The 15,837-nt window shown below is 40.5% G+C and overlaps 1 protein-coding gene across 20 annotated transcripts in view; it reads right to left on the reverse strand.

Annotated features, from left to right (window-relative positions):
* ENOX1 (ecto-NOX disulfide-thiol exchanger 1) overlaps positions 1 to 15,837 on the reverse strand; it is a 366,488-nt gene that overhangs the window by 95,460 nt on the left and 255,191 nt on the right. For 18 of the 20 annotated variants that reach the window (XM_040657725.2, XM_046898713.1, XM_040657671.2 and 15 more), the window contains 3 exons: positions 10,716 to 10,889; positions 8,545 to 8,751; positions 1,198 to 1,431 (listed from right to left, as the gene is read on the reverse strand). In XM_040657725.2, coding sequence (XP_040513659.1) covers positions 1,198 to 1,431; positions 8,545 to 8,751; positions 10,716 to 10,889 — 615 coding nt within the window. The remainder of the gene's footprint in view (positions 1 to 1,197; positions 1,432 to 8,544; positions 8,752 to 10,715; positions 10,890 to 15,837) is intronic. The other 2 variants (XM_025146790.3, XM_025146792.3) reach the window with 2 other exon arrangements.

Below are 15,837 nucleotides of genomic sequence, written 5' to 3' on the forward strand. Positions count from 1 at the left end.
ACTGGAAGCTAGGTAAGAAATAAAAAAATCTTATACTTGGGCCTCATTCTTCTTTTTTTGTTTTTGTTCTTGTTCTTGTTTTAACAATCTTCCAGTTATTTCTAGAGCTATTTAGTAGAGTAGTGTACGCAGCCAGAATATTAGTTAGCCAAACTAGCAACCAACTCATGTATCGGTGACCAATGCAGCATTCAAAGAGACAGTAGGGTGCATCTCTGCTCCATGCTCCAAGGATGCAACAACTTCACACTATTCTCCAGCAGCTACACAAACATGTCTCAGAGTTAGAACATAGACCAGCATGTTGACAGCTAGATAGCTTACATCTAATCTGGGTAATTCCGAAACAGTGGCAAGAATCACAGTTTCTTGTGACCTGGCTGGCACACAGCAAAGTAACGTGCTTGGCCACCACGTGGGGAAAGAATGCCAAGCACAGCTGCTAAACACTGAATGAAAACCAACACAAGTCTAAGAGGTATGAGGAGTTGTTTACTTGACTTTTTAAATTATTTCTTTACTATGAATATTTTTACTTCTTTGCTTCTTCATTTGTATGTTAACTTTTAAAGACAGAAATCTTCACTTTTGTAAAATACTAAGTCATTGAGTGTACCCAGAAGAAGCAACAAGCAAGCAAACACATAACAAAACAATACATTATCTTGAACATGTAATTCCCTAAAGAGGGAATGAAAGAATGGATGGTGTGTGTCAGAGATAAGTTGTGCCACTGCATCTGAAGGGTGTGTTAAAATTCAGCTCACGAGAGCAACTGAAAAACCAGGAATTTGGACAGTCACATGCATGTAATATAATAAAATATCACTCAGTGAAATAAAAGCATTTCAAGAATCAGGCCCTTAATATGAAAGATGTGTGTAACAGGTTGTCTTATTATGAGAACATTTCCAGAGCACACAGTGACATCAACTGAGCAGAAAAATAATCCACCCTCTAGTTTTCTATAAGTTGTCTTCCAGCTGTTAAAGCACAGCTAGATGCACAGATACTATACATTTCTAGCAGGTGGGTGAGTATCATTATGACTGGCATAAAAATGGGAGAGGAATTAGAGGAAGGTTAACAGGGCATGTAATGAAACACATCAGAGAGAAATCACCTCCCATGCTCGGGTTTCTGGATGGCCCCTGCTCTTAAGGAATAATGCACTGCGAAGTATCAAATGCTGCTTACCTTTCAATTTTTCAGCCAGCAAAGCAGCTTCGTGTTCGGAATAATGCATTATTGCTGGAGGAGAAGGAGGGCGCAGTCTGTCTTCTTCCATTTTACGTCTGTGGCGTTCTTCTCGGGCCAGCATTCTTTGTTTGCATTCCCATTCATAAAAGTCATCTCTTGCCTGAGCAAAATCAACATGAAGGCGGCCTGAATCCTTTTTGTCTGTGCTAGATCCTAATCTCATGCGGTAACCTGAAATCAACAAGCAGAACTAACTGTTGCAGGACTTCTTTGCTCATTTTTTTTCCTTTTTTTCCCCCTCAAGTGCAGTTGAAATATACAATCACATGCTCTCCCTTATCTACACAGTATCTATCGATCATTGTGCTTTCATAGGAAGATAAACACTCATCCACTTTTTTTTCCTTGCAATTTTCTGCATCACCTATCAACATAATAGATGAGCTGAAAAAGTAGCCCCAAAGGTACAGAATCTACATTCCTGCTCATGAGCCTTTCCAAATATGTCATTTTTCCAACCAATACTCCTAACATTTATTAAAGGAAAGGGTACCACCACTAAAAAAGGATCTACTCTGGTTTGAATGTGAAGTTCTTCTTCCCCCACTGCTGTTCAGACCATGAACGGTTTAGTGCTGCTGTCCAGCCCACCCACCAGCGGAATGGGAAGTGTGGGAAAAGGCTGAAATTTATAACATCATGACCATAGATGAATGAGAAAATTGTATTACCTAAATTTCTGAGCCACAAAGAAGGTGATGTCATACCTGTGTTGATGCTAGATCTCAAATTTTGAAGCTTCCTAATTGCTAATACCACATAATCTGGCAGCAAACATAAACCACCTACAAATTAATCTGATATAAAGCCAATAATAGTATAAAAACATTAAGCTGAGCATTCTTTAAACCAATTCTAAGGCCATGGAAAGATTTATCAGACATTTGCAAGACCTCTTTCAGAACAAATGACCTATCACATCTCATCTTTAGAGATCTACATATTCGTAACTTGATCAATTTATCATATGCTAAAGCTGGCAGACTGTAATGGCTTTGTTTAAGTCAGGGGCTGTACAACAGCACAACAGGGCTCTGCACTGAACTGAAATCCTTGGCTGCATCACAAGACGAACAAATCACACCAAAGCTATAAAAGGAGCCTTTCATGGCCATCCTGTGGAAGAACATATGCTGGGCACCAATCTTTTTTCAAGTTTTATTTTCAAGGCTGAAAGATACTCACAGAGCAGTTTCCCTGACTTTTAAAATGCTGATTCAGGGAAGATGTGAGAGAACACCAAGCAGAAAGCTGTAAACAGACCTCCAGCTGCAGGTAAAATTAATCAGTCTGCACAGACTAGCTCAGATTTCTCCATATCAACATGCTGTCATAACCGCAGTAACAGAACAGCCCAGCCGTGACTTCTCATATCATGAGATGCTGTGGGTATGAACTCTGGGCAGAACTGGCACAGAACAAGGCTCTTAAGAAACACTACTACAACTATCGTGAAATAGCCCCAGGGACAGGAAGCTCCTCTTCAAAATGGCAGGAAAAAGAAGTTTGCCATTTTTGAACAGTAATCCAAAAGAACCTACCTTTCAGTCATGCGGTTTACCTGTGGTTTGAAGAGCTTCAGCACCTCATCACTAAAGTTAAAACTCAATCTTCAGTTCTCTCCAGGGACAGAAAAGTTAAGGCTTTTGTAGTAGATTAGGAGCATCTTTGCAAAAAAGCATACCTAGGCATACTCTGTTTTACTGCTGTAAAAACATCTTGCTGTATGAATAGAAAGGACTGTCTATACTAGAGCACACATGAGATGATGTAAAAGACATTAAATAACTACAAATACAGTGATCACAGAATCACAGAATCATTAAGGTTGGAAAAGACCACTAAGATCATGTAGTCCAACCATCAACTCGTCATCACTGTGCCCATAAAACCACGTCCGTCAGTGTTATATCCCCGTGTTTCTTTGACATCTCCAGGGATGGTGACTCTACCACTTCCCTGGGCAGCCTGTTCCAATACCTCACTGCTCTTTCTGAGAAGAAATCTTTTCCTAATATCCAACTTGAACCTCCCCTGTCACAACTTGAGGCCATTACCTCTAGTTCTATCACTGTTACACAGCAGAAAAGACCGACCCCTACCTCACCACAACCTCCATTCAGAGAGTTGTAGAGAGAGATAAAGTCTCCCCTGAGCCTCCACTTCTCCAGTTCCCTCTGGGGTTGTTGTGACTAAAGTGCAGGACCTAGCACTTGGTCTTTCTAAACCTGATACAACTAGCCTCATGGATCCAGCTCATCCAGATTTCTCTGTGGGGCCTTCCTCACATAGATCGGTGCTTCCTCTCAACTCAGTGTTACCTGTAAACTTACTCAATCCCCTTATCCAAACAATCAGTAAATATATTAAACAGGGCTGGCCCCTTTACTGACCCCTGAAGAACACAACTTCTGATCAATTGGGTGGATTTAATTCCATTTACCTTCCAAAACAAACTAGGTGCTTTTTGTATTACATTTTCCAGCAAGAATACCAGATGGAAAGCTCACGCTAAGTGCCTCAGAGGTCCCTCAAAGCTAGAAGGTGACAAAAACTTCTGTGGATCAGACCAGATCTGTTTTCCAAGGTTCACAAGCTTGGGGTGAAGAGATGCAAAGAAAGGAATTCTTTGTTATTATAAAGTCTCCTCTGCTTTGCTCTACTTTCTTCTACTCAGAGGAGAGCACACTACCTTTTCTCCAAGAAGGCTACATGTAGCTTTAGTCACAAGATGTTGGAGAGAACAATTGAAGATATCCTATATCCAGTGAAACAAAACAGAAGAATAGGGCGTGAGTGGCCTTTCAGCCCCGAGATCTGAACTAACGAAGGGACAATTTTGTGTTTTTCTCCCCAGAGATGTAGACATGACAGGATCAGTGGTGCAGTTACTCTGATAACCATGACAAATGTTACACCCAAGATGCATTCCGCACATAGTGACTGCTTTGTGCCAAAATGGTGTTATCAGCAATGTGAAAGGACACTGACAGGGTTCTGGGTCTTGTGAACCTAAAATTAGATCTCCCAGCTGGGCTGCCCTTTCCAGGAAGACATGTTCTCTCTTCTCCCCTATCTATCGCCTTATTGGAAGGAGCATGTTGGATATGGGCACACTGAGAAATGCAGCACTGCAGGGAGCAAGGTTCTCAAAGCTATACTTAATCTGATAAAAGAACTATTGTAAAGGGCTGTGCTTGAGCAGCTTGGTACATGGACCTATCTAGTGGAGTCTTACTGAAGTCTTACCTTATTTTTTAAATAAATTGGGATAGCACAGTGCAAATTGCAGTCCCAAGCCCAGTTTCCTCTGTATCACTGGACAAATGGTTCCCTTCAGGTAACCAGTTTAACTGCCTCCAAATGAACAGATTTTTGAAATTACTGGTGAATCACACTGAGATAATCACACCGCTTGTTTAATTGTTAAGGCTGAAGGTGGTCAGTCTGCCAGGTGGCTTTCACCAGCACAGAGACTTAGAATAATTTCATTTGGAAGGGACCCTGGACATCTTCTAGTCCAATCACCTTCCTAGGTGACTTCAAAATTAGATCAGATTGCTCAGGGCTGGGCACACTTAACAAAAAATCAAATCCCTCTTTGGCATGCCGTCTTGTTCCCTCCTAAATCAGGCTCTGGGGACACTACAGGACCAGTGACATCACCAATGAAGAACAGACTTCTTGACAGGTCGGCAGACAGCAAGACACTGTGTAGGCAGTGATGCGGGACTGGCAGGATCTATTTTATATATGTGATCCTCGGGCACCCATCTGTGATGGCAGATCTGAGCTGCAGGGCAGCTGGATGGCAGGCTCTTTTCCAACATCATGTATCTGTATTGATGTTCGAGGGTATTTATTGCATGAGAGAATCACCTGCCTTTTCCCGCTTCCTGCCCAGACAATGAATTGCCCTCACAAAACCCTTTTCCCAGCTCAGGACTGCAGCTAACACTGACTGCATACCTGGCCTGTAATATTTTTTTTTTTTTTAAATTTCAGTTTCATATACACGATGGCAGATGAAAAAAATCTGGGAACTTGCCAAGATCCTCACTTTAAAGGAGCAGCAGCAAGAAAAATTAATGAGGGTGCTAAATAAAAATCAAACACAGCATTTCCATATCACTGATCCAGTAAAGACTCCATAGTTCTACTTACCTTTGAGTGTTGCTATACTGGGGACCAGTCAACAACTGCTAAGTGAGGATCTAGATCAGAGTGCTGACCATCATTGAGAACATGAAACAAAAACCAGTATACAGTACTAAATGGACACTCACATGGGAAGATACTGTCATAGAAAAAATGCGTTCTTAGGCTTTTGGGGTCTGACACAACTTGTTTGGCCCTTATTTCAAGTACAGGGCCATCCAGGTCTGCAGGATTTTCTGACTCATTAGCCACAAGAGTAAAGTACATAGTGTTTGAAGAAAGAGCTTTCTCATGAGGTGACATGTTGATTGCGGAAAGACTTCTCCTTGGGAGATCAAAATGCAACTTCCAGGGCTCAATGAAAACCTTCCTCAAGTCGACTTTTCTCTCATGGGTGTCTACCCATCTCTCAGCCTCCTTTTATATACTTTTAGTTGGGAGTGGAAAGGAAAAAATTCAGCGATTAAACTGCTTAATGGATTTTCTAATCACTTGCATTACTCTGATGATAAGCACGGGATAAATACTGTGTTTGATGAGATTAGATGGGGTAGACAGATAAAACTGATTAGGTAGACAAAATTATCGCTATGTTACAGAAATCAAAGGCAGGATTCTTCCCTAATATAACACGCATACCATATTTACCACAAATTCTGTTTGTATTTCTCTCTTGTCTCTTCCAGGGAAAATAAAAGGCCATAACAATATGCTTTTCCATCATCATTTCAGAATATATTGTGTTGGAAAACAATATCAATTTGCTTAGAAAAACATAATATTTCAGTACAAATAAAAGGTTTTTTTTGTACCCCCTGCCTAATGTGTGCCTTGCAGTGCTGGGGGACATTCAGTGCTCCTTGATTCATCTGCAGAGGTTTGCAGAAATCACTGCTGGTGGCAAAAAGAAGGGAAAGCTGCCTGCTAAGCACCCCTCCTTTTCTCTTCTCTCCATCTCAGCTCTACTGTTTTGTTTGTTTGTTGGTTTGCTTCTCCTGATCTGGTCAGAGGGACTAAGTTAAAAGTTTTAGAAGGGGAAGAAAAGAAAGATGGGGAGAGAGGGTGAAAGAGGCAATGGAGGCAGCAGTGTATGATGAAATGAAAGAGAAGAAGGAAGGCTGTGAGAACAGTACAGAGGAAAGGATCAAGAACTCAAGAATACGCTGGCAGGAAAAAAAATCATAAATAGAGGATGAGAAAGGGAATCTGCCTCCTCCATCTCTTCTTGCCTCCTTTGTTCTGGGTGCACACATAAGTGAGGGCACATAACAGCATGGGAAATTTTCTAGCAATTATCAGATCTGGTGCTCCAGGATTTTTCCATAGAAAACTGAAACAAAACTTTACTTTGAGTGAGACAAAGGGTGCATTGAGCTGCAGAGAATCAGGAAACTGAGATAATGGGACACTGGCTCTGACCCAGGATGGCAGTCTGTACATTTCTGCAGTTTTCTATAGCCCTTTTCTTGCTACTGTTATAATTTATTATATAGAGTAACCCCAGCTCCTACTGCATTTGGTGAGCTTTCTCTTTGCTCCCCCGCAAGCGCTCTGTTGCTGGTGGAGCTGGAGCCTCCTTAGGACAGAAGCTGGGAAGTGCACTGCTTCTTCTTACTACTGCAAGGTCTGTAACCTGCCCCCATAAAGTACAGCGTTATGCAAGTAATGCATGGATAAACACATAAACAGGAAGGATGGAAAATGAGGGAATGAGTGAAAAAAAAATGAGGAATGAATGAATGGAAAAAAGGGAATGAGGAGGGAGGAAGAAATGGGGTGAAAATAAATAAATTTTTAAAAGGCAGGAAGAAAATGCATAAGGAAATAAAGATCTGAAAGAAGCATCAAAATGCAGAAATATTTTAAAGAAATCCATACATAGGGCTCATAAAATTCACAATTTTGTATGGCTATTTGAACTAATATTTAAATCAGGCAGCCAGGTTAGAAGGAAAAAAATGTGACAGAAAGAACTTTTTCTTGACTATAGATTTCAAAAGCTCAGATGTTCTTTCTTTTTCTTTCTTTCATTTTAAAATGTAGCCAATGGTAGTTTAGGAAACCACTGTTTTCTAACTGTGTGAGCCTCCTATAGACATCAAGGGTGTTTCTTGCTGCAAAACAAAAAATGGTTAGGATGGGAGCTCAGACAAGGTATCCCAATCATTATTAGCATCCCTAGCTCTCTTTTGGGTGGTCACATGGGGTCTCCTCAAAGTAAGCCTACACAAGATGGGTAAGCCTGTCCATGTCAACTGGCTTTGATAAAGAAGCAGTCTCCATCCCTCATTCATTTATGAATACCTTGCATGTAGGGTGAAGGTGTTACATGATACTTGTGGGGCCAAACAAAGACAGAGGGTCTCAGAGGGACAGGACTCAGAAAGAGGGGTGAACTGGTCGGTGGAGACACATAGGCACTGGGATCCAACTTATGAAGGTGGAGGAGGGATCAGTTGGGAAGTAGTCCTCGTGTAAAGGGCACTGACAGCCACTGAAGCCTGATTTTAAAAAGCAAGGCTGCTTTTTTTTTTTTTTTTTCCTATGTGAATTATGGTTCTGTGGTCTGATTCTTTGTGGGAAAATAAGAGATTCTGGAATTTTACACTTAAAATACTGTGGCACTCATGATCCTGGGAGACAAAAGACACAGCTCACAGATGGGTCTCAGAATCTAACCCAGGTGGTTGCACACATAAAGGCAGACTTTATTCACACTGCTCTTCAAATCTATAAAAATATGCCAATGAAATTGCCAGGCTATCACAGAAATTGGCACTGGAAAACAGCAGCATTCCTGGCCTGGTGCCCTCCTCTTTCTACAACCTGTGAGCAAAACTACATAAACCTGTGTAAATCGAAAATAAGATTGTTCTGTAGTGAATTTCAGGGTCTGTTGCATTGTTGTGGGATGGTAGGAAATTGCTCCTGGGTACTCAACATACAAAACAGCTCACAAGTTTTGGCAGACACAGAGAAATACAGAATTGCCCCTTGCCACTCCAAGCTAGAGCCACTGAGCTCAAAAAAAGACTTGCTGGGATAAAAGCTAAGAAAATAAGAAAACATTACCATCACAAAATACAAATGAGAAGCAAGGAAAATCCATTAAAGAATGTGAAGTACCAGAAAGGTAAATGGCTTTATCAACCATGAACTCCTCTGCAAAACGAATGTGACAAAAATTCTTCTTGCTTTTCCGAATTGCTGTTATATCTCCACACTGCTCAAAGACTTCCTGAATAATTTCCTCTGTTGCATTTTCTGGTAATCCTCCAACAAACACTGTTTTACACCCAGGAGGTCTCTCTCTTGTTGAAGGTGGTGGAAGATCTAAGTCAAAACAGAAATCACATTGGAATACAAAATTCGTCTTTTGATCCATTGGTTCTATTCATTTCAGAGCAGCAACAGTTATTTGACATAGCACAGAGGCGGGAGAGAGGGAGAAGCAAAATAAGTGAACAGTGCAGAAATTGTCCAAAATTGGCTACTTGAATCTAAACCTTTTCAAGTTTTAGGTGGCTTTTCATATCTTAATTCCTGCCACTTAGAGGTCATCACACACACACAAATGGAAAATACTCTATTTCAAAGCTTCTGTACCTTCACCATCTCCTGTTTACACCCACCACACACTACACTCATCAGGCTGCAGCAGTTTAAGCCCCCTGAAAAGGAGCCCATGAAGCCAGGAGGACTGGACACCCTTCCCTCATTTTAGCATAATTCCATTTCTTTCTCAGAGCACAGGACCAGAGCAAACAGAAAAACAAAGCAGGAAACACGATGAAGTGACAACATGATGAAGGCGCTCCGCTGGTTATCTCTTCTGTCTTTGTGCCAGATAATGGAGCGGATGCCGGCCTGCAGGGAGGATAACCTCACTGTTTACAAGTACTTGTGAGATGGAGTGGCTAGAAATTTTATTTTTATGTATATACGTATATATGGACACTTAAATCAGAAAAGCATTAAATATTTGAGGGCTGTGTGAAAAATACGCTCTGTCACAACACTTCACCCTGTTTAGATGTAAATTGCTAGAGCACTCATCTAACAGTAATTCTCTGAGCAACAATTTCTGATTGAAATTAATTTTTTTTTTGTCCTTTAACATACTAAAGGGGGCTATGATGTTAAAATATCCATATATACATTCACACAGTCAGTCTGATTAAATCATGATCTAGTTACATTGAATATTCAGACCACTAGACTATTTGCTTAAATTTCTCTTTTGTCTTCATAATGACGGTGAAAGCAGCTGGTCTGATTGCTATGAAACTAAATTCATGGGGCTGGCACAAATAAAATTAGGCTTTTTGGTCTGCCCTCATAGTGGTTGCTCAGTGGGAAGTTTTCCATTTGCACAAAGTCCCAGAAGGGGCAGAAGGAAGCCTGGTCCTCAAAGAGAAACAACTCATCTGCATTCTGCCTCCCCAAACATGGTAGGAGGGGAATGATAGCTTCCCTTTCTCTCTATCTTGGTCATGTGCTGGAGCTGTGCAGAGCCTGGGTATAAGGTGCTCTGTTCAGGGCCATCCATCATCCATGGACGAGTCCAGGTTGGTTCCATCTATGGGTGGGCATAAAGAGGATTGGTGCCATATAACCAACAGAGAGAGATGGACATCTTCAGAGAGTAATCTAATTTAGGTTCCCCAGTTACATCTCAAAAGCCAGATGGAAGAGATTTGGGCCAGCACTCCAAACTCCTTGCCTCTTTAGCAAGTCATCACTACACTAAGGCTTTCCATTAGCTGGCCATGGGGAGGGTAACCAGGAAGGGCTCATGGGATGAAAGACCATGGTATTCCCTACCCATGGCTCAGAAACATCTGCAGGATGGACTTCTGACTCAAACCTCTCTGAAGGATATCTCAAGAAGTGGTTCTCCACAGCGATGCTATCACCATCTGACACCTGGCCAGACACAGGACAATGAGTGGCCTGTTCAGCAGTTTCAGACACTGCTGGTTTGGACTGACTTATATTTTGTGACAATGATGTAAAAGAAAGACAGATTTGTACTACAAGTAGTGTAGTTTTTCAGACTCTGTTAGCCTTAAGTAATTCATTTTCCTTTTTGTGCAAGCTGTGTAATTTTTTACATGACCTTGCAGATGATGAGCGAACATGCTCTGATACTCCACCATGATTTAAACACAGAGCAGAACTTGTAAGGAAACACCATACTTGCCTTACTTTACTTAAAAGCCGTAGTTTTTATTAGATAAAAAGGTTTGAGGAAATATATTTGGTAAAATAACATTTTTTTCATCAGACCCACTTACTTGGGTTTGGAGGGAAGAGTGTGCAGCTTTTGCAGTGAATTATTTCCTTGACTACAGGCACATCTGTCGGTGGCGGTGGTGGCACTAACCCCATGCCTGGTATCATTGGGTTAATCGGAGTGATTCCAGTCATCATGCTAAGGCTTGGATCAAACCCTGGTACACAGATTGAATCTGTAAATACATAACATAAAATCCTAGCTTTTAAATCTTAAAACTACTTGTTATTATTTTCTTGCACAGACAGTTTCAGTTGTGGCTTTTTTTTTTATTATTTTTTTTTCCCCAGCATCACTGTTAAAAAAAAGGGAGAAGGGAAAAGGAAAACGTAAAAGGGATAAAGGAAAAGGGAAAGGGGAGAGGAAAAGGGAGAGGGAGGACAGTGAGCCAGAGAAGGAGTGGGAGAGGAGGAGGGAGGTGCAATTGCACTGGTCCATTCCAATGAAAAAAAGAAAAAAAAAAGCTATGCATAAAGAAAGGAACATTACATAATTTAAAATATTAAAATGACTGAGTGAAACAGATCACATTACAGTGTAAAACCATGCATCGTGAATATCTGCTATTATCTGGAATGCAATTTGCTCTTTCATAATGCCACTGTGGTGTTTACATTGCCTTCTGATCAGAGTGTACAAAGAATATCATTTAACATTGATATGCCCTCTCCATCTAATTGTCAGACAGATTTATCACAACATAGCCTTCTGGCATGTGACCTTGATTTACAAACACCATGGAGAAATACCGATTTTCAGCTGTTTTATATAAGTGTAGTTATCCAAGTTTTCTAACCTCTTTATCCGGGAATATAAACTTTCAGCTGTATAGAATGGGGTCTTTCTGAACCTTGGAATTAATTCCTTCTTGTCCTGTTATTTAATCGGATTAGTAGATTCTCTTCAACACACATATCACTAAAATGCACCACTGTAGCCTCATAAAGTAAAATGCGTATTTGGCAAATACTACTCTTCCTCCTTCCTGATCTCTTTGCCAAGACTTCATACATACTATTTAAAGCTGAAAGATTTACAGGGGAGCACCAGTGCTGTAACACCAAGACTTGTAATAAGCAGATGTTTTAGATGAACTGAGAGCCAACTTCTGAAATTTGCTTTTTTCAAAAACAAGGCTTTGGGTTTCTGGAGGCATAATGAATAAAATATTTTGAGAGACCAATCTCTTTGTTGGCACAACACTGCTGCTATTTGGAATCATCAATTATTTAAAAGAAGAGAGTTACTTTGGTGTTCTACAGGTTTTCTGCTGAGTTTTCTGGCTAGCAACTGGAAAATATTTAATGATACATGTAAACACGGGGTTTGGTAGCTTGGGAGCTTGTTTGTTTTGAAGAAGCAAAGAGGGAAACAACTCCTTCCCCAGGATTTTTTTTTATGTTTAGGAAACTTGAGCTACATTTTGCTACAAGGCAGCATGATCAACTGATGTAACCAGAGAGGCCTGTTTCTTCATCCTAAATCTGCTGTTGAAAAGCAATGTGGCCTTGAGTCAGCCTGATGACCTTTCCATATCTTAATTTCCATATGTGCAAAACAAATACTGTAATATTCACCTACTGGCGAGAATTTGTTCACATTTTTGCTAGCGCTTCGCAGCTGTAAAACACTCTGTGGGAGCTGAAAATCAGCATTCTTATTTCCATGAAACATCCATATCCATCTTCTGTGGGAATGACAGCTGAGGACCTACATCTACTCCAGTAGAGCTTGTACCTGGAGAGCATGCCCCCTGCTCTCCATACGCTGACTGTGAGCCTTCATCACTTTCAGCTAGCTCAGTACAAAAGCACTGCAAGTGCACAGCCAGCAAGGATTTGCTTTAGGCTTATTGAAGACTGTATTAATGAAAACTCATGATATTACATTACTTTTTTTAATAAGTGGGCTTATGAGAAAGGATTTGCTCTGGGTGCGATGCTTCTTTTCAATACTGATGTATATGCATTGCTTTTCAGATTAAGCTTTGAAACTCAGAACCTGTCATTCATTCCTTGGGATGCAGTAGTGGCCATATTAAATATTCATTGCTAATGAACACGGAGAAAGAAAGTCAGAGGTGAAAGTGCACAATACAATTCAAAGAAGTCCTTAGGACATGCTTATTTGCTTGATCTCATCTTTTAAAAGCTAGACTTTCAACAGTCACAGTAGGCCACGCTCTCTTTCTGCAGGTGTGGTATGATGAGCTCTCTGTGTACTGTGCCATACTGATCCTCTCGTAGCATCTGAGAAGTGCAGGAGATGCTTTGTCCATCTCTCCAGATGAATGCAGTTACAGTCATAGCCACGCATGAAATTGCATATTAAATCAAATATTCATAACTGAGCTACAGCATTATGAGATTAGAATGGAGCATGTGGAATAGATGATACAAGAAGATGGAGAGAAGGCCAAGTTCTTCCCATCCTGTATGCATCTTTCAAATCCCATGCGAAAGTCAAGGAGAAAGAGCCTCATCTCATGACTGTTCTCGCAGGCTGTATTTAACCATTGGTTTTTTTTCTCTGTAGAGCAGTTATTAGATGTGTTTCAGTTTCTCTACAAGATCAGTAACTGAAACAACAGCAAACTACTTACAGTACAGACAACCAAATCAAAGGCAGTAGGATTCAAAAGGTACAGTTTTCAGAGTATTCAAATGACAGTGGTATATACAGAGAGAAAAACAAATCTAAGGGAGATGGCAACAAGGACATTCGAGTCCATAAATGCAGCTACCATGGCTTCAAAAGGGAGATGAGAGGGAGAGATTTTAGATTGAATGTCGATTAGAGCAGGTGTCCTGGTGGACAACAGGTTGACTATGAGCCAGCAGTGTGCCCTTGTGGTCAAGAATATCAACGGTATCCTGGGTGCATTAAATGAGCACAGACAGGAGGCCAAGGGAGGTGATACTCCCCCTCTACTCTGTCCTGGTGAGGCCACATGTAGAATACCGTGTCCAGTTCTGGACTCCCCAGTTCAAAAAAGACAGGGATAATCTGAAGAGAGTTCAGCAGAGGTGATGGTCACAGAGATGATGAGGGTCCTGGAGTATCTCCCATATGGGGAAAGGCTGAAAGACATGGGATTGCTCAGACTGGAGAAGACTGAGAGAGGATCTAATCAACACTTCTAAATTTATAAAGGGCAGGAGTCAAATGAATTGAGGCCAGACTCTTCTCAGTGGTGTGCAGCCATAGGACAAGGAGCAGCGGGCAAAAACTGGAACACAGGCAGTTCCATATGAACATGAGAAATAACTTCTTTACTGTGAGAGTGACAGAGCACTGGAACAGGCTGCTCAGAGGCAGTGGAGTCTCCATTTCTGGAGATATTCAAGATCTGCACAGCCTACTGTAGGGTACTTGCTTTAGCAGGGGATTGGGCTCAATGATCTCCAGAGGTCCCTTCCAATCCCTATTATTCCATGATTCTAAGATTTAAGTAGAAAAAAAAATGTTTCCCACTAATTCCTGCCAAGGAAATGTGAGCTTATATGTAACTGTGCTTATGTTAAAGACATGGCTTTGTCACCATTTTTTTTTTCTTACCACAGGAATCAATCATGGGCAGAGTGCTGGGGACCAACACTCCTGATAGATCCTACCAGGTGCACTGGGACACCTTATGTCCAGAATATAATTGTGTTGAGTTATATTGATAAGGGCTGAGTCAAAAGTTCTTTAAATCTAATTCTGTATTTACAGGCACTAACCCAAAACCAGTGAGGTCAATGGCAAGACTACTAATTACATGTACAGCTTTTTAACCAGGTGCAGGTTTTCTTTCTTTGTGATCTTGAATTTGTTGTCTGGTTTTTCCAATGAAATGCTTTCATACATCACATGAGCACTGAGAGGATGCACAAGTACCACCCATAAAGCATTATGGAAATGAAATATAGTTGCTTGAATAGTGAAAGCTATTACTGTGCATTGCAGTGATGGAAAATTCTGTTGGATTTCTGAACATGGAAGATCTTGTTCTGAACTTTTAGGAGATTGTTGGCATTTGCCTCTACAGAGAAGCTGGTGCGTGCCCCACCTGCACAGTGCTGACAAGCCATGGAGAGAGTCTATAGATGATCTATCCAAAGGAAATGTACAGTCTGGGCTCTCAGGTGTGGAGAAAAAGGAACAGATAAAGTCACTTGAAAGGAAAGCCGATGCATTTGCCACATTTCTGAGAGGACCCAGAAAAATCCCAAGTTTAACTATATTAAAGCTGCAGAGCGGTGCATTAATAGAAGCTGGATAGATAGCTCAAGTCTAGGAACAGGAGACTATCATCCATCAGTGCTACCACAGAAGTCTGCTTCATGTCCTGGCATAATGCCCATTTGGAGAATAACCAGGACGCTTGTGTTAGAGCTGGAAAAAACTCCTGTTGAACGTCCTGGTGAGTTTGTTAATTTTCTGAAACAAAGATAATGGGAGAGTTATGAAGGATTACCAAACAACAACAACAACAAAACCCAGCTCATGTAAGTTTTGCTCTCAGATGTGTATGAATATATGACTATTAAGGTATTTTAGACATAACAGTGCTACTACGTTGAACACAGATCAGTATACTAAGTAGATAAGCCACATATCTGAAGACTCAAAATGTAATATTTCATGCTTTCACTGATCACAGCTAATTTTTAAAGGCTATGTACATAAGCTTAGGCAGATATTTAAAAGTTTATGATCTCTTGGAATTATAAAAACTAACTTGGCAGAAGACAGAAAGTTTACATTTGAAAAATGTTAAGAAATAATTACTAAATTAATTCCTAAATGAAATAATTAAAATGGAAAGCAATCAGAGATGATGAAGCACTTTAAGAATGGAAAAGATCAAGTTTGAGCTCCTGTGAATATTCTACCTAAGAACTGAATGCTCACATATTCATATTACAGAAAATTTGAAAGCATTTAACACTAGTAATTTGCCTCAATTTGGCAGAACAAGAGTTAATTTCTATTAAGAAATTGGCATAGTAGAAGACAATGAAACCTTTGAAGAGCAAATATCTAGAATTGGCAGTCAGAGAAGTAAAAAGAAAAATCTGTTGGAACACTTGATGTGGTTTTACAGCTCTTTTCTCTTTCAAGTATAATACTGGAAGAAA

The sequence above is a fragment of the Gallus gallus genome, chromosome 1 (genome assembly GCF_016699485.2).
Source record: "Gallus gallus isolate bGalGal1 chromosome 1, bGalGal1.mat.broiler.GRCg7b, whole genome shotgun sequence".
Classification (NCBI taxonomy): Eukaryota; Metazoa; Chordata; class Aves; order Galliformes; family Phasianidae; genus Gallus; species Gallus gallus.